Below are 20,243 nucleotides of genomic sequence, written 5' to 3' on the forward strand. Positions count from 1 at the left end.
TTAGGAGCTCCTGATGAACTACAAAGTCATATCCCTTGAATTCTAGAAAAACTAAGAACATGCAAAATGTAATCGACATAGTGTTCAAGAGGTTCCCATGCCAATTTCTATTATAATTTACCCCCAGCTTGGCATCTCTATAGGATTAAGAATTAAATGGGTTATGTTTGTACGTAAGATCCCGTATCAAAAGCAATCACCAGCACACAACCATACGTACGGGACAAAGCCCCTGCCCAAAGGCGATCTAGGGTTCTCCTTCACCATCATCCTCCTCCGCTGGTAGATCGCCGGCCTCCTCCTCCCCCGTCGGCTCCGCTGGTGGGTGTGTGCGGGCAGGCCCCAATCTACCCATGGGAGCCATATTTCCCTCTCTTAGTCGATAGCACAGTCATGCGAAGTGAACAAGATGGTCATACATCTTGGTCCTCCGACTCCAATTCCGAACGACGAAGGTTGGATAGTCTCGGCCTCTTTGGAGAGCATGTGAGTATTGTGTTCCCCAACTCCGGCTGGTCAGTAGTGGGGCATTCTATAGGCCCTCGGCATCGTTTCCTTTTATGAGACAGAGATTTACTACATTGATCACGACTGTCGGCGTCTCCTGGTCAACATCGATGACTTATAGGTCGCAACTTCTACAAGCTCTTGTGTTTAAGAAAGTTTGCTCTGTTGAGACAAAGACCAGAGGCAGCAACAAGCTTTGGTCTTGGCACCACCATTGGAACAGGAGGAAGAAGACTTCCGCACCCCCAAAATTTTGGATGTATTTTTTGAAGGAAATATGCCCTAGAGGCAATAATAATGTTATTATTTTATTTCCTTATATCATGATAAATGTTTATTATTCATGCTAGAATTGTATTATCCGGAAACATAATACTTGTGTGAATACATAGACAAACCAAACATCACTAGTATGCCTCTACTTGACTAGCTCGTTAATCAAAGATGGTTATGTTTCCTAACCATGAACAAAGAGTTGTTATTTGATTAACGAGATCACATCATTAGGTGAATGATCTGATTGACATGACCCATTCTATTAGCTTAGCACCCGATCGTTTAGTATGTTGTTATTGCTTTCTTCATGACTTATACATGTTCCTATGACTATGAGATTATGCAACTCCCGTTTGCCGGAGGAACACTTTGTGTGCTACCAAACGTCACAACGTAAATGGGTGATTATAAAGGAGCTCTACAGGTGTCTCCAAAGGTAGATGTTGGGTTGGCGTATTTCGAGATTAGGATTTGTCACTCCGATTGTCGGAGAGGTATCTCTGGGCCCTCTCGGTAATGCACATCACATAAGCCTTGCAAGCATTGCAACTAATATGTTAGTTGTGAGATGATGTATTACGGAACGAGTAAAGAGACTTGCCGGTAATGAGATTGAACTAGGTATTGGATACCGACGATCGAATCTCGGGCAAGTAACATACCGATGACAAAGGGAACAACGTATGTTCTTATGCGGTCTGACCGATAAAGATCTTTGTAGAATATGTAGGAGCCAATATGGGCATCCAGGTCCCGCTATTGGTTATTGACCAGAGAGGTGTCTCGGTCATGTCTACATAGTTCTCGATCCCGTAGGGTCCGCACGCTTAACGTTCGTTGACGATATAGTACTATGTGAGTTATGTATGTTGGTGACCGAATGTTGTTCGGAGTCCGGAATGAGATCATAGACATGACGAGGAACTCCGGAATGGTCCGGAGACAAAGTTTGATATATGGGATAATAGTGTTTGATCACCGGAAGGGTTCCGGAAATCACCGGAAGGGGTTCCGGATGTTTCCCGAAATGTTTGGGTACGAGAACACTTTATTTGGGCCAAAGGGGAAAGCCCACAAGGTTTTTGGAAAGCGCAAAAGGAAGTTTTGCGGAGTCCAGGGGCCAGACGCCAGGGTCCCTGGCGTCTGGGTCCAGACGCCGGGAACCCTGGCGTCTGGCCCTGGAGTCCGAGAAGGACTCTTGCCTTTCGGGTGAAACCGACTTTGTGGAGGCTTTTACTCCAAGTTTCGACCCCAGGGCTCAACATATAAATAGAGGGGCAGGGCTAGCACCAAAGAGAGATCAAGAAACACCAAGCCGTGTGCCGGCAACCCTGTCTCCTCTAGTTTATCCTCTGTCATAGTTTTCGTAGTGCTTAGGCGAAGCCCTGCGGAGATTGTTCTTCACCAACACCGTCACCACGCCGTCGTGCTGCCGGAACTCATCTACTACTTCGCCTCTCTTGCTGGATCGAGAAGGCGAGGACGTCACCGAGCCGTACATGTGCAGAACTCGGAGGTGCCGTGCTTTCGGTACTTGGATCGGTCGGACGTGAAGACGTACGACTACATCAACCGCGTTGATATAACGCTTCCGCGAACGGTCTACGAGGGTACGTAGACAACACTCTCCCCTCTCGTTGCTATGCATCACCATGATCTTGCGTGTGCGTAGGAATTTTTTTAAAATTACTACGTTCCCCAGAAGTGGCATCCGAGCCTTGGTTTTATGGTTTGATGTTATTTGCATGAGTAGAACACAAGTGAGTTGTGGGCGATATAAGTCATACTGCCTACTAGCATGTCATACTTTGGTTCGGCGGTATTGTTGGACGAGACGACCCGGACCGACATTACGCGTACGCTTACGGAGACCGGTTCTCCCGACGTGCTTTGCACATAGGTGGCTTGCGGGCGACTGTCTCTCCAACTTTAGTTGAACCGAGTGTGGCTACGCCCGGTCCTTGCAAAGGTTAAAATGGAGTCTATTTGACAAACTATCGTTGTGATTTTGATGCGTAGGTGAGATGAGTTCTTGCTTAAGCCCGTAGCAGCCACGTAAAACTTGCAACAACAAAGTAGAGGACGTCTAACTTGTTTTTGCAGGGCATGTTGTGATGTGATATGGTCAAGACATGATGCTAAATTTTATTGTATGAGATGATCATGTTTTGTAACCGAGTTATCGGCAACTGGCAGGAGCCATATAGTTGTCGCTTTATTGTATGCAATGCAATCGCGATGTAATGCTTTACTTTATCACTAAGCGGTAGCGATAGTCGTGGAAGCATAAGATTGGCGAGACAACAACGATGCTACGATGGAGATCAAGGTGTCGCGCCGATGACGATGGTGATCATGAAGGTGCTTCGGAGATGGAGATCACAGGCACAAGATGATGATGGCCATATCATATCACTTATATTGATTGCATGTGATGTTTATCTTTTATGCATCTTATCTTGCTTTGATTGACGGTAGCATTATAAGATGATCTCTCACTAAATTATCAAGAAGTGTTCTCCCTGAGTATGCACCGTTGCGAAAGTTCTTCGTGCTGAGACACCACGTGATGATCGGGTGTGATAGGTTCTACGTTCAAATACAACGGGTGCAAAACAGTTGCACACGCGGAATACTCAGGTTATACTTGACGAGCCAAGCATATACAGATATGGCCTCGGAACACGGAGACCGAAAGGTCGAGCGTGAATCATATAGTAGATATGATCAACATAGTGATGTTCACCAATGAAACTACTCCATCTCACGTGATGATCGGACATGGTTTAGTTGATTTGGATCACGTGATCACTTAGAGGATTAGAGGGATGTCTATCTAAGTGGGAGTTCTTAAGTAATATGATTAATTGAACTTTAATTTATCATGAACTTAGTCCTGGTAGTATTAGCATATCTATGTTGTAGATCAATAGCTCGCGTTGTTGCTTCCATATGTTTATTTTGATATGTTCCTAGAGAAAATTGTGTTGAAAGATGTTAGTAGCAATGATGCGGATTGGATCCGTGATCTGAGGTTTATCCTCATTGCTGCACAGAAGAATTATGTCCTTGATGCACCACTAGGTGACAGACCTATTGCAGGAGCAGATGCAGACGTTGTGAACGTTAGGCTAGCTCAATATGATAACTACTTGATAGTTTAAGTGCACCATGCTTAACGGCTTAGAATCGGGACTTCAAAGACGTTTTGAACGTCATGGACCATATGAGATGTTCCAGGAGTTGAAGTTAATATTTCAAGCAAATACCCGAGTTGAGAGATATGAAGTCTCCAACAAGTTCTATAGCTAAAAGATGGAGGAGAATCGCTCAACTAGTGAGCATGTGCTCAGATTGTCTGGGTACTACAATCGCTTGAATCAAGTGGGAGTTAATCTTCCAGATAAGATAATGATTGACAGAATTCTCTAGTCACCATCACCAAGTTAGTAGAACTTCGTGATGAACTATAATATGCAAGGGATAACGGAAACAACTCCCAAGCTCTTCGTGATGCTGAAATCAACGAAGGTAGAAATCAAGAAAAACATCAAATGTTGATGGTTGACAAGACCACTAGTTTCAAGAAAAGGGCAGAGGGAAGAAGGGGAACTTCAAGAAGAACAGCAAGCAAGTTGCTGCTCAAGTGAAGAAGCCCAAGTCTGGTCCTAAGCCTGAGACTAAGTGCTTCTACTGCAAAGGGACTGGTCACTGGAAGCGGAACTACCCCAAGTGATTGGCGGATAAGAAGGATGGCAAAGTGAACATAAGTATATTTGATATACATGTTATTGATGTGTACTTTACTAGTGTTTATAGAAAACTCTCAGTATTTGATACTTGTTCAGTTGCTAAGATTAGTAACTCAAAACGGGAGTTGCAAAATAAACAGAGACTAGTTAAGGGTGAAGTGACGATATGTGTTGGAAGTGGTTCCAAGATTGATATGATCATCATCGCACACTCCCTATAATTTCGGGATTAGTGTTGAACCTAAATAAGTGTTATTTGGTGTTTGCGTTGAGCATGAATATGATTTGATCATGTTTATTGTAATACGGTTATTCATTTAAGTAAGAGAATAAATTGTTGTTCTGTTTACATGAATAAAACCTTATATGGTTACACACCCAATGAAAATAGTTCGTTGGATCTCGATCATAGTGATACACATAATCATAATATTGAAACCAAAAGATGCAAAGTTAATAATGATAGTGCAACTTATTTGTAGCACTGCCGTTTAGGTCATATCGGTATAAAGCGCATGAAGAAACTCCATACTGATGGACTTTTGGAACCACTTGATTATGAATCACTTGGTACTTGCGAACCGTGCCTCATGGGCAAGATGACTAAAACGCCGTTCTCCGAAACAATGAAGCAACCAACAGATTTGTTGGAAATCATACATACTGATGTATGCGGTCCGATGAATATTAAGGCTTACAGCAGGTATCATTATTTTCTGACCTTCACAAGATGATTTGAGCAGATATGGGGATATCTACTTGATGAAACATAAGTCTGAAACATTTGAACAGTTCAAAGAATTTCAGAATGAAGTGGAAAATCATCGTAACAAGAAAATAAAAGTTTCTACGATATGATCGCACAGGTAAAATATTTGAGTTATGAGTTTGGTCTTCAGTTAAAACAATGTGAAATAGTTTCACTACTCACGCCACCTGAAACACCATAGCATAATGGTGTGTCCAAACGTCATAACCGTACTTTATTGGATATAGTGCAATCTATGATCTATCTTACCAATCTACCACTATCGTTTTGGGGTTATGCATTAGGGACAGCTGCATTCACGTTAAATAGGGCACCATCAAAATCCGTTGAGACGACGCCTTATGAACTGTGGTTTGGCAAGAAACCAAAGTTGTCGTTTCTTAAAGTTTAGGGCAACGATGCTTATGTGAAAAATTTTCATCCTGATAAGCTCAAAACCAAATCGGAGAAATATGTCTTCATAGGATACCCAAAAGGAGACTGTTGGGTACACCTTCTATCACAGATCCTAAGGCAAGACATTCGTTGCTTATAATGGATCCTTTCCAGAGAAGGAGTTTCTCTCGAAAGAAGTGAGTGGGAGGAAAGTAGAACTTGATAAGGTAATTGTACCTTCTCCCTTATTGGAAAGTAGTTCATCACAGAATTCTGTTCCTGTGACTACTACACCAATTAGTGAGGAAGCTAATGATGATGATCATGTAACTTCAGATCAAGTTACTACCGAATCTCGTAGGTAAACCAGAGTGAGATCCGCACCAGTGTGGAACGGTAATCCTGTTCTGAAAGTCATGTTACTAGACCATGACGAACTTGCGAACTATGAGGAAGCGATGATGAGCCCAGATTCCGCAAAATGGCTTGAGGCCATGAAATCTGAGATGGGATCCATGTATGAGAACAAAGTGTAGACTTTGGTTGACTTGCCCGATGATCGGCAAGCCATAGAAAATAAATGGATTTTCAACAGAAAGACGGACGCTGATAGTAGTGTTACTATCTACAAAGCTAGAATTGTCGCAAAAGGTTTTCGACAAGTTCAAGGTGTTGACTACGATGAGTTTCTCTCACTCGTATCTATGCTTAAGTCTGTCCGAATCATGTTAGCAATTGCCACATTTTATGAAATCTGGCAAATGGATAAACAAAACTGCATTCCTTAATGGATTTATTAAAGAAGAGTTGTATGTGATGCAACAAGATGGTTTTGTCAATCCTAAAGGTGCTAACAAAATGTGCAAGCTCCAGCGATCCATCTGTAGACTGGTGCAAGCATCTCGGAGTTGGAATATACGCTTTGATGAGTTGATCAAAGCATATAGTTTTATACAGACTTACGGTGAAGCCTGTATTTACAAGAAAGTGAGTGGGAGCACTACAGCATTTCTGATAAGTATATGTGAATGACATATTGTTGATCGGAAATAATGTAGAATTATTCTGTAAAGCATAAAGGAGTGTTTGAAAGGAGTTTTTCAAAGAAAGACTTCGGTGAAGCTGCTTACATATTGAGCTTCAAGATCTATAGAGATAGATCAAAACGCTTGATAAGTTTTTCAATGAGTACATACCTTGACAAGATTTTGAAATAGTTCAAAATGGAGCAGTCAAAGAAAGAGTTCTTGCCTGTATTACAAGGTGTGAAGTTGAGTAAGACTCAAAGCCCGACCACGGCAGAAGATAGAAAGAGAATGAAAGTCATTCCCTATGCCTTGGCCATAGGTTCTATAAAGTATGTCATGCTGTGTACCAGATCTATTATATACCCTGCACTGATTTGGCAAGGGAATACAATAGTGATCTAGGAGTAGATCACTGGACAGCGGTCAGAATTATCCTTAGTAAAATAAGGATATGTTTCTCGATTATGGACGTGACAAAAAGGTTCGTCGTAAAGGGTTACGTCGATGCAAGTTTTTGACACTGATCCAGATGATTCTAAGTCTCAATCTGGATACATATTAAAAGTGGGAGCAATTAGCTAGAGTAGCTCCGTGCAGAGCATTGTAGACATAGAATTTTGCAAAATACTTACGGATCTGAATATGACAGACCCGTTGACTAAAATTATCTCACAAGCAAAACATGATCACACCTTAGTACTCTTTTGGGTGTTAATCACATAATAAATGTGAACTAGATTACTGACTCTAGTAAACCCTTTGGGTGTTGATCACATATCGATGTGAACTATGGGTGTTAATCACATGGTGATGTGAACCATTGCTGTTAAATCACATGACGATGTGAACTAGATTATTGACTCTAGTGCAAGTGGGAGACTGAAGGAAATATGCCCTAAAGGCAATAATAATGTTATTATTTTATTTCCTTATATCATGATAAATGTTTATTATTCATGCTAGAATTGTATTATCCGGAAACATAATACTTGTGTGAATACATAGACAAACCAAACGTCACTAGTATGCCTCTACTTGACTAGCTCGTTAATCAAAGATGGTTATGTTTCCTAACCATGAACAAAGAGTTGTTATTTGATTAACGAGATCACATCATTAGGTGAATGATCTGATTGACATGACCCATTCTATTAGCTTAGCACCCGATCGTTTAGTATGTTGCTATTGCTTTCTTCATGACTTATACATGTTCCTATGACTATGAGATTATGCAACTCCTGTTTGCCGGAGGAACACTTTGTGTGCTACCAAACGTCACAACGTAAATGGGTGATTATAAAGGAGCTCTACAGGTGTCTCCAAAGGTAGATGTTGGGTTGGCGTATTTCGAGATTAGGATTTGTCACTCCGATTGTCAGAGAGATATCTCTGGGCCCTCTCGGTAATGCACATCACATAAGCCTTGCAAGAATTGCAACTAATATGTTAGTTGTGAGATGATGTATTACGGAATGAGTAAAGAGACTTGCTGGTAACGAGATTGAACTAGGTATTGGATACCGACGATCGAATCTCGGGCAAGTAACATACCGATGACAAAGGGAACAACGTATGTTGTTATGCGGTCTGTCCGATAAAGATCTTCGTAGAATATGTAGGAGCCAATATGGGCATCCAGGTCCCGCTATTGGTTATTGACCAGAGAGGTGTCTCGGTCATGTCTACATAGTTCTCGAACCCGTAGGGTCCGCACGCTTAACGTTCGTTGACGATATAGTACTATGTGAGTTATGTATGTTGGTGACCGAATGTTGTTCGGAGTCCGGAATGAGATCACAGACATGACGAGGAACTCCAGAATGGTCCGGAGACAAAGTTTGATATATGGGATAATAGTGTTTGATCACCGGAAGGGTTCCGGAAATCACCGGAAGGGGTTCCGGATGTTTCCCGAAATGTTTGGGTACGAGAACACTTTATTTGGGCCAAAGGGGAAATCCCACAAGGTTTTTGGAAAGCGCAAAAGGAAGTTTTGCGGAGTCTAGGGGCCAGACGCCAGGGTCCCTGGCGTCTGGGTCCAGACGCCGGGAACCCTGGCGTCTGGCCCTGGAGTCCGAGAAGGACTCTTGCCTTTCGGGTGAAACCGACTTTGTGGAGGCTTTTACTCCAAGTTTCGACCCCGGGGCTCAACATATAAATAGAGGGGCAGGGCTAGCACCAAAGAGAGATCAAGAAACACCAAGCCGTGTGCCGGCAACCCTGTCTCCTCTAGTTTATCCTCTGTCATAGTTTTCGTAGTGCTTAGGCGAAGCCCTGCGGAGATTGTTCTTCACCAACACCGTCACCATGCCGTTGTGCTGCCGGAACTCATCTACTACTTCGCCCCTCTTGCTGGATCGAGAAGGCGAGGACGTCACCGAGCCGTACGTGTGCAGAACTCGGAGGTGCCGTGCTTTCGGTACTTGGATCGGTCGGACGTGAAGACGTACGACTACATCAACCGCGTTGATATAACGCTTCCGCGAACGGTCTATGAGGGTACGTAGACAACACTCTCCCCTCTCGTTGCTATGCATCACCATGATCTTGCGTGTGCGTAAGAAATTTTTTGAAATTACTACGTTCCCCAACATTTTTCCATTTTTGTAAGAGTGTTTTTGTAAGGATTTGTGTTACTTAATACTCCCTCCATCCCAAAATTCTTGTATTAAATTTGTCTAAATACATATGTAGTATCAATTGATACATCCGTATTTAGATAAATCTAAGACGATAAAATTTTTGGGACGGAGGGAGTATATATTTTTGCCTTTTCACAAAAAGGGAATAAAATGAGGCATCCCTGTAATTTACATGCATATTGTCCATTGATACATATAGGTCATCTTGTATGAATGCATGCAATAATGTTCATGCATGTTTTGATGTTGGCCACCAACTAATTTGCATAAAGAAAGCATGGAGTTGAATGAATGGATGCACACAATGTTCTGATAACCATCAACTAACTTGCATAAAAAAGCATGAATAACATATATAGGCACGCACCTATAAATTAAGATCATGCCTAGCAACCTATCGCCGATCCAGAGGTTACAATGATATGTGGTCATTACAATTTCCATATGTATATATTTGTAAAGCTTATGTACGAGTTGGGATATTAGAGGACAACTGAGATGTTACAGGGAGCTTGATTTGGAGGTGGTTTGAGTGAGTGAGAGACGGGTTCTGCCAATGTGATTATTTTCTGCTGCTTATGATGAATAGCCTCACTTGTGATCAAGTGGTCGTAATTTATAGCAGGACAGCATGCTGCACTATGTTTCATCTCATCGATGACACAAGAAAATACCACACAACGGAAGAGCAGAGCTAAGCTCACGAGCAGCCACCTTGTTGAGGTCTCACAGTTCCGCAAGCGTGTTGTCAAGATCGTGGGTGCTGCCCTCCAAGTCGGTCGGGTGTCTGCCTACTTCACGGAGCAATTAGACCACTAGGAGTGGCGGCATATGTGACACTTGCAACATCCAAGCGAAGGCACTTCACCCGGCTATAGCCTGCAAATTAAACTGAAGCCCAGGGTAGAATCCAACCGAAAGCACACTGCAAAGAAACAGTGTTGAGCAAGGGACATTTATTTGCCATCACACGAAAACTTTGGAACCAAGGGATTTTGATCATGATCAGCAACAGGGGGATGCAAATGCACATTGATTGCAGCATAGAAACAACAGAACGTCAACCTAAGATACTCCTTAGAAACAAACCGGTCTTTGTGTTGAGCATCAAACGGCCTTAGAAAACATATTCAGATGATATACGGAAACAGTAGAGATCACTGTCAAAACATCTTGTTCATTAGCATCATCAAACTCAAAAACAACTTAGGACCTTCCTTTGCACATCCACGGTCAGGTAAACCATTGCAACAACGTTGTTTTCAAAGCGAGTTAGTCCCATTAGTTTCTTTCTAGGATACAATTTCTTCCTGCTTCTGAACCCAACTTCCGGCATGACCATGATCAAACAACTACAAGATACCAAGAAGAAAATTCAGAATCTAGTAACAAACAATTAGACCAATGGTATAACAAGACATCAGATGACATCACATGTGCGAAATCCTGGCAAGACATTTTTGAGCATGACCTACTTAAATCAATAAAGATCCCAAGATATGTGAGCTACGGGTAAGTTGAAAATGTTGGTAGTTTGATAACAGATTTTGGATAAATGAATCGGCACTAATGAGTACAACAGATATTTTCTCCAAAATACAAGATATTACAGAGATATATAGATAGAGAAAAAAAAGAATGTGCTTACATGCCTTCTAATATTATTATTATTTTGCGGGGGATATGCCTTCTAATATAACTCCAACCGGAGAATATTCTGAAGTGCACCCATGTAACGTCACTGAAGAATCACATGTCACATTCAGATATCTTTTGTAATATTTAAGTGACCGCTACAAATCCATGCACAATAACCTATTAATATATCTTATAACCCATCTTACATGTCTGAACTTTGAATATAGCATCGTAGATTTAGGTGAGATAGCTTTATCTCGAGAACAATTTTTCCACTGCATAATAGCTTCAGGACAGAGAATATCAGATAAAGCTACTGCCTAAACAGAGATGTATGGGTGTCAGTTTGCTATATCAACTGAAGCTACTACAATAACCCAGTGTCAGTTCGCTATATCAGCTGAAGCTAATTTCAAAACCCACCACCGCAATTGACACATCCTGAAACCCAGTCTGATTCTAAATTACTCATCATCGTGCAGCACTAGGATTCTCATAAAGTATTTATGCTGCCAATAACCTGGGTCCGGGCGCAACCTCAAAAAACGAGGAAAAACAGTCACAAGCATCACCTCAAACACACCCTGAAAGCATCGCACGCCCCAAATGTAGAACAATAATGAAAAATTCAACAGAAACTGAACAATGTGAATGTCACATGCTATCAATGCCCGATGTGCCAGCATATGTCGAAATATCTCAAACCACCTTGGAGCTTGACTGATTAAGAGGACTAATCAGCTGAAAGATTCAGCAACAGAACCATTAGTTCAAGACTTGATCTTGCAACATGAAAAAAATAACAAGACGACGCCACACTGCCATATATTTCTAGAGGTTCACTTCAAAGTTGACGCACGAGACAGACACATCTACATCACTACCTCTCCAGCCATGCGAATTCTACATGCGACCAGAGCAGAGCCCATCCTTGTGCTGCGCTGAAAGATTGTTGTTGTCCTTGTCCAAAGCAACTGAATCCCCATGTGCAAATATTCATTTCCCCCTGTGTATCAGCAGATAAACAACAATCAGGTCACTAAGAAAGATGTTACATGCGCATAGAGGTACACGTGTTCTAGCCACCATAAGAATTATATAATACAAACAACATAATATTCGACAAAAAGAAGCAGTTTGATTGTACTTGTAAATAAACTTTAGGCATACCTTTGTGTGTTCAGTACCCAGTGACATAGAAGCTCATGAGGTACATGAAGCAGCATACGCCGACTAACAGGACTAGCTTTTCTATAATCCACAAGGTATTGGTACGAGCTCCTTTTTTCCTGAGGAAGTTCTTCTTCTGTTCACCATCCATCAACTCAGCCGGAGGAGTATTTTTCTCTTGCGCTCGACGGAGGATGTTGAGTTTGAAGTCAACAAGCAGTTGATCCTGTAGGCTCTCAGGTAGACGCGGGTACACTTCATTCACCAGCTCTGCAAAAGCTTCCTTAACTCTGGTGTCAGCAATCAATTCATCAGTCTTGAGAGCTTGTGCACACTTCACTGCCTCAGTCAACACTTTGGTCAACTTTAGCTTCTCTGGATTCTCTCTAAAAAGAATGACAAACAACAAAAACTCAGCCTCGTCCATTTTTCTTTGGTTGATGCTCAAGTGGATGATGTTATACAACAAGAAAAATGCATGACCCTAACAGATTTTCAAGAGAGAGGAAAATCAAATGGGTAACAAAGTGTTCATCATGAACATTGTTCATATACATACATATAAAACAGTTTTTTCAGTCATGAATTCTCAGAAGAACAAAAAGACCAGCCATTATTAGCGTCCAATAATAAAGGCTATCTAAAATATACACCGGGGCAAAAGCCCTGGGCTGGATGGCTTCACTTCGGATTTTTTTTTCCAGGACTTAATCAGGGAAGATACACTTGCCTTGCTTGATCAGTTCTTTGAGGGAACAGTGGAGCTTGACAGAATAAACATATCTTTTATGATTCTGCTGCCGAAAAAAAGACAACACCAACACCCCTGATAACTTAAGACCGACCCCCTTTCTTGATTGACCAAATAAGTGGATTACTAAGGTACTTGCAGCCAGATTACAGTATTTCATTAAGGCCTTGTTCGGTTAATCCTCTTCTCAAGGGGATTGGAGGGGATTTTGGCTTGTAGGGAATTTAATCTCCCTCAATCCCTGCCAATCCCCTCGAAATCCACCTCAACCGAACAAAGCCTAAGTCATTTGTTGATGAGGATCAGTTGGGACAGATGCATTGCGGACAACTCTTTCTATGGCATAGATTCAATCCAGAATTGTAGAAAAAGGAAAAGTGGAGCCAATCTGAAAAGGGGTTTAAGGCAAGCAGACCCGCTCTCCCCACTACTGGTCATAGTTGGACGTTCTCTAGTAGACAATTAAGCAGTTTGCTTCTCGAGGTTTACTGCGGCACTCTGTTTTACCTGAATAACCTCACCTCGTGCTCCAAGATGCCGAAGACATGTTAATTGTTATGGAAGCAGACCAGGAAAATGCCAAGTTACTGAAGGAGAATTTGGAAGCTTTTTCAAGGCATAGTTGGACTGTCGATCAACTACTCCAAGTCGACTTCTGTCCCCATAAACCTAGAGGCATGTGAGAGTGTTCAAATTGCTTCAGTTTTTGGCTGTTTCGGTGGAAACCTTCCCCCAGAATTACCTGGGGATACCTTTAGCAGATTCAAAGCTTCCAAGGAAGCATCTCTGCCCTTCATTTCAGCCATTGAAAAAAGGCTGCCTGGTTTCTCTTTGGCTTCGGTGGGAGGAGGCTTTGCTCTGTTTGGATGTTGATATTCAGGGCCATGGAATTGAATTATCCCCAATATCAAACCTGTCATGGGATAGGCCACGGGCCGGGCTGGTGATGGGCTTTGACTGCAACTGCGTCCAAGAGATGAGAAGAGAGATACAAGGGATTAGGATATAAGCGACAGCTTCTCTGCAGAAAGGCATCGAACATAATAAAAGCAGCTTCAGGCCTTCTTCTTCTTCCTCGGTTCCTCTCCGTTCCCTCGTGTCCGTACGACCTTCCCTCCCTCCCTCTTGCTGCCTACCCTGATTCCCTGCTCTTCCTCGTCTAATTCCTCCAATTACTCGTGTAATCTGTACCTTGTATCTAGTTCCTGGTGTTAATCTGTATGAGAGAGGCACGTTCGTTACAATTGGTATTCAGAGCCACCGTTCCTCGCGCTCTTCCGGCCTTGATCCGTAATTCCGACGATAGGTTGGTGGTGGATCTTGTTCTACTGCTGTAATACCGATCCGAGGTCAGATCGGTTGGAAGTTGCTACAAACTGGTTTCTGGACACTAATTGTTTGGCGAAATGTCAGAACAACCAGGAGGTGACCATGAACAGCGCCATCCATGTCTCCGTCAGCCACATGATTTATCCTATGACAGAGGCCGTGCTCTGGCAGGTCTTTGAGCTTTATGGTTGTGGTGTGACTATGATTGCTATGTTCCAAGGAAATGGTTGGGTGGAGACCTCGGTCCAGCTTCGATCTGGATGCGAGGCTGTGTGCGCGCCTAACGCCCTGCATGGCAGGAACATCTACAACGCATGCTGCAATATTTCCATCGTGTGTACACCTATGCCGAGCCCTTGGCAATCTTTTGTCATGCCAGCGGCACCGTCCCTCTCTAAGGTGTCAAACACAACTTTGATGACCCTCACCACAGCAGCAACGCCATTGTCATCCACAGCGACTGTTGACACACCTACAGGGGTCCAGCCCTTCGCGGGGACCGCCCCCACGAGCACCTAGAAGGTGTTCACCAAAACTTCATCATCGCCCATGCCAAGCTCCAATGTTGAGAATGCCCAGCCTAATTTCTGATGTCAATTCCTGCAACAAATACTTGTGCGGCCACTCTTCAGTGTCAGGGAAGGTACAGCAATGCCAGGCAGTCGAGGTGTTCGACACAAGGCTTGAAGTGGAAGGAATCCGGACGCAACCCAGACACCTCATCAAGTGGGTCTCCAAGGTGCCAATCCCTCATCGCCGAGTGCGCTGGACTCCGAGGAGCAAGTACCGCCATTCCTCAATACTGCCGCCACCACCACGTCCTCCCGAACAGCCATGTTCAGGTCAGGTACCAAAGTCATTGCCATGGTCATCCCTCCAGCTCGTGACTTCACTTAGGTGCAACACAGAACTTTGCCTGGCGGACACATAACCATGGGGTCGAGATGCTTTCAGTCCGGGATATGATGAGGAGCAACATATGGTGCATATGTTCTGTGATGCTATACAGAGTAGTTCTCGAACCATGTCAAATTGCAATATCCTTGATTCTTCTATAACCTTGCAAGCAATGCCAAATCATGAAGAGTGGTCTGAACAGTGGATCCAGAGATCCATCTGGTATGTGGGTTACTGGGAATCTTAATTGATGCGAGGGAATGCAAGATACAATTCTCATTAGGCAGTGCACCTCATGGGAGTTCACAGCTCCACTGAAATGGTTGACAGTTCAAATTGGTACTGTCAGGCCTTTTGATCCAGCAAGGAAGCTTGATTTAAGATCCCAGGCTGTTGTTACTTTTTGTACAAGGGCAGAGGTATGATCAATACAGGAGACAGAAATCTTAAGTAGCAGTGGGACCCAGGAGTTCATTATGTGATAACCATATATAGTTGATTGCCAAATTTATGGAAGTGGTTGTGCTCAGCAAGCTACCCGAAGGAGTTATTGCATCGCTTTCTAGCATAGCTATAAGTATCGATCATTGTCAGCTGCAAAAGATTTAGGTGCCACTAGAGAAACAAATGAGACAATTCTGAAGGTGCATCCGGCTACTCATATTCAATTGCAAGAACATTTATTCAATATGCAGCAGTCAGAAGTGGACTCGAACAATGAACTTATCGCAGCTACTTCCAACAGCTTCCTCCTAGCTTGGCTGAAGTATGGTGATGGTTTTATCAAATTGGATATATACCCTTGTGGCATGGCGTGGTTGGTACCACAAATTTTGTTTGTGGAATTTTCTGCAACCTTATACCAATTATTGCTGCGATCGTAGACTATATGTGCATTTGTTCAGCACATGAATGAATGAATCATTTGTGCAGCATATGAAAGAATGAAACGACAAATTGTAGATTCAAGCATCAAAAGGACCCGAAAGCAAATTTTGTATCCACATCTAAGGCTAACAGACCAAGATCACGCACAAAGCACATCAAATACGTAGGTACCTTGGATCTTCCTGCTGGGGATTCATGCCCAAATCCAGTGACCTACAAAAGGTAAGAGAATCTCAGATTACTAGCACACAAGGGGTTTCTGAGTAGGGTTAGGGAGGGGGCTAGGGGATGGTGGCCATGGGGCTGGAGGAATAAGCGGCGACGGGGGGAAGAGGCTGGCGTGCCTTGTGCCACGGGAGGCCGCGGGCGTGCGGTGGGGTGCGGGGAGGCGAGCGAGCGGGGAGATGGGTGCGGGGAGGCGAGCGAGCGGGGAGATGGGCGCGGGGGTGGGTGAGGCGGAGGCGCCTGGAGGTGCGCGCACGCGAGGGAGGAGGGGATCCGCCGGAGAGAAGAGAGACGGAGAGGGGCTGACCTGCGCCGCCGGAAGCACTGCGCTACTCAGGCTAAAGTTCGCCTTTCCCCTGGAGCGTCGGCGAACCGGTAGGAGGAGCGCTCGATCCCGAATAGCAGACCACCTGGCCATCTCCGGCCCGGCCCTGTCGGCCCACCCAGGTCCGGCCCTAAAATCCAGGGCCTAGGCCGATGGGCTTGCCCGTGGGCTGGGCTCGGGCCTGAGTTTTGAGCCCACCAGAAGAGCTTGGATGGGCTTGGGCTTGGCATATTGGCATTTTAAGGAAGAGGTCCGGCCCACGGCCCTAAGCTCTAAAGGATTTTCAGGGCTTTTTACCATATGGGCTAGGCTTGGGCTTGAAATAGGCCCGATGGTAGGGCCTGGGAAGGCCTGTTTTCTGCCATGGGTTTTTTTAGGCCTGGCCCAAGCCTGGCCCATGGCCAGGTAGAAGACCAAGGTTTCTTCCCTTTTATTTAGCCGCTGGTTACTTTGCACATTGATAATTTGCCGCTTTTTACACTAGTACTTCCTCTGCGAACTAATCTAAAACCATTTAGATCACTACATGAAACGCATGAATAAAAAAATTAAAAATTCAGACTTTTTTATTATTCTATATGCTTTGCTTCTTCTTTTTCCCTTTTTGAGGGAATATCGTTTGCTTCTTCGGATTTTTTTAATCAGTCTTGCAAAGAAGTGAACATCGATATCTCTGACGGTACTCTAGGGTTCGATCAAGTCGACTGGTTTGAGAACATTCCAAATTACGATGTTTCTTTTTGGATTGCTCATTATGGTACTTTGATCGATTGATACACTATTTAAGTTTGGAATGCTAACTAGGGTGACAATCTTTATTTTTTAGAATGCTAATTAGTACATTGCTTAATTGCTAATTACGATGCTTTAATGGGTACAACATCATTGGAGCAATGTAGGCTATCAAACCTAAGATAACGAATAGTTGATATTCAATGTTTCTACCACAACTTGGTTGTTTTTAATAGTAGTAGTGGAGATTGTAATTCATTTGTTGCTGCTTTTTTACTTTGCACTTTGATCTTTTTCCCCCTTTCAGGTGGTTCGCATGTAAAATGACTAGAATATCACTAACCTACAGACTGACCATCCTCACCTCTCGCCCTCAACAACGCTAGATGATGGCGGTTGGAGGCAGCGCCTGCCATTCCCAACCAAGCCCTACTCTGCCCCTCCCTTCAACGATCTACGCCATGGTCGTCGCCCCACAACTATTAGTCATGTGGACGGGCACCAGAACCTGCATCAGCGGGAGTGCACGCTAGTTATGCTCATAGAGCTCCATCGACCGGAGGCAGTGGCGACAACCGTGAGCAACCGACAACAGGGACAAGAACATGGGGTGGTGCCAGACTGGTAGTGAGCCGCACGGGGCGGGGAGTAGTGCGCCCCACGTCACCGACGAAAGTTGGTACCCCGGTAGCGCGATCGTCGACAAACTTGAGGAGAGTAGGACAAGGAGGGGGGAGGGGGCCATCACCAGGGCAACGGTGGTGGTGAAAAGGTTCATCCCTCCCGATTCGATTTCAATTGGCTGGAATCACTAGTCAAACTAACACAAAGGGGTATTTTGGTCCACTGTTTTATTCATATATTGTGTCAGTCATTTGCAAGTATTGTTTTTGTGTGAAAAATGGTAAAAGATGAAATTACAAAGTAAAAGGTGGCAACAGATGAATTACAATGTAAGAAGTGACAAATTATCAAATCACAAAATAAGCAAGGGCTAAAAAACTATGACAAAGTCGAGCTCGTAGCCTCGAATCCGGGAATAGCTAGGTGGCCTGCGAGAGTGGGCTACCCAATATTTTGGGCCAATTCAGCAAGGCAATTCCCTAACCATCCAAACAATGGTTATTCATAATATCCAAACAAGGACATTCGGGTTGCCCAATGCTAATATCAATTTCTAGGCCTTAATATCAACACTAAACAGTGCGGTAGATAATCAACAAACGGGCAAACAAAACCTATTCAACACACAGATAATCGGAGCAACTAATTAACAGATACCCCTAAGGGGCTCAACAGTGGTCAATTTTGGTGGACTCCACAACACGCAAGCGCCCCCAAGTGTTGCACTCAGCCGTGGCAACAATTCACGCACTGGAGGCACCTGCGGAAGCATGGTTTTTTTGTTTTCTGCATGCATTTTTGTGTATTTTGGGGTTTACAAATTTTGTTTGGTTTTTATACTTTCTTGAAAAAAACACTGGTTCTTGTTTTCTCCATGTGAAGCACATCATGTGAGAGTACACAAATGGTGCTTTTTTTCTTCTGAAAAGTGAACAACACAATTGTGCACCACGTGTAGCAGGAACTATGCTTCTTTAAAAGTGAAAATCATAGTTATCCTTCCACGTGAAAGAAACGATGCTCCTGAAAAGTGAAAAAACACAATTATGTACCGTGTGAAGTACAATTGTGTTGTGCTTCTCGAAAAAAGTGAAGCACAATTGTGCTTTCGGTTTCCGTTTTTTTGTTTTGGTTTTTGGTTTCTATTTTCGGTTTTCTGTTTATTCAAAGATTTTTTTTCATACATGGGTCTAGTTTTGATGATCTCAACACGCAAACTCAACGATGATAATAGTTCGTGATTTGGACACATTGTTGAATAGATAAATCATTTTGAAGGAACGAATCTACGAAAAAAGCATGAAACTCTTCGGTTGCAACAAGTGTCACACATGTGGTGTGTCATATGTCATCCTCAGAGGAAGTGGGAGTGACCTTTGCAAAGGGTACCTCTTACCTAGTGATTTCGAGTAGTCAACAAACACACCCCCTCACACACTCTTTCTGTACAGGCCCAATGCATCTCTTTTGTTTTTTCCCACCACCTTGGGGAAATTTCTAGAACGTCCCTTAGCTGGTTTTCCCGTTTTCTTGTGTGTTACTTTGTTGTTTTTACTAGTTTTGTTTCCCCCTTTTTCCTCTTTTTGATTTTTTATTTCTTTTGCCCTTTTTTGTTTTTAAAATTCAGGAACATATTTTGAATCTTGGAGCAATTTTTTTTTAAATATGAGGACATTATACAAATTCATGAACATTTTTTGAATCTGGAAACATTTTTAAAATTCGTGAATCTATTTCCCAATTTGGGAACATTTTCTAAATTCATTAACAATTTATAAAATTTTAAAACAATTTTTGATTTTATGGACCATTTTTGGATTTGGAACTTTTTGAAAATATGAGATTAAATCTAAAATCCATGAAGTCTTGTGAAGTCTGATAACATTTTTCAAATTCATGAACATCTTTGAAAAAAAATCTAAGAACACTTTCAAATTCAATTTTTTTTGTTCATGTACATTTTTTGACATTTTGAACTTTTTAAAATAGAAGATCAATTTTCAAATCCATGATCATTTTTGAAATTTGGGAACATTTTCCAAATCCATGAAAATTTGAAATTCAAAACATATTTTGGAATCCAAGATTTGAGTGAGCAATACACGTCCTCTGAAATAAATATTTTTTTATTAAATCAGTAGCCCAGGCAATACCCACATATGTGATGAGCATTTTTCTAATTGTCGTGTGAGGACTTGACATGAATAATGTTACAAATACTGGTGAAGCATTGACGAAAGGTAAAAATAAAGATGGCTTGGTGAAGCTTGGATAAGATGTGACTCCCAAAATCGAAGGGTGGTATGAGGTTTTGC

General features: G+C 42.8%; 1 protein-coding gene across 1 annotated transcript; it reads right to left on the reverse strand.

Moving 5' to 3' along the window:
- Positions 1-11,594: 11,594 nt before the first annotated feature.
- On the reverse strand, positions 11,595-16,548 carry LOC125538538 (uncharacterized). Its single transcript, XM_087545409.1, has 4 exons — positions 16,367-16,548; positions 16,194-16,235; positions 12,158-12,543; positions 11,595-11,993 (listed from the first exon to the last, which is right to left on the reverse strand). The coding sequence occupies exons 2-3, from the start codon at positions 16,217-16,219 to the stop codon at positions 12,168-12,170; spliced, it is 402 nt and encodes a 133-aa protein (XP_087401535.1). The 5' UTR covers positions 16,220-16,235; positions 16,367-16,548; the 3' UTR covers positions 11,595-11,993; positions 12,158-12,167.
- Between the last annotated feature and the right edge of the window lie 3,695 nt (positions 16,549-20,243).

This window comes from Triticum urartu, chromosome 2A (genome assembly GCF_056163025.1).
Source record: "Triticum urartu cultivar PI428250 chromosome 2A, HENAU_Tu73, whole genome shotgun sequence".
Lineage (NCBI taxonomy): Eukaryota > Viridiplantae > Streptophyta > Magnoliopsida > Poales > Poaceae > Triticum > Triticum urartu.

Bases quoted from the DNA above. Each gene is read 5' to 3' on its own strand.
- LOC125538538 (XM_087545409.1), bottom strand. From the start codon at position 16,219: ATGAATCCCCAGCAGGAAGATCCAAG. The intron at 12,544-16,193 runs GTACCTACGTAT...CATTCTTTTTAG, and splicing joins CCCCAGCAGGAAGATCCAAG to AGAGAATCCAGAGAAGCTAA.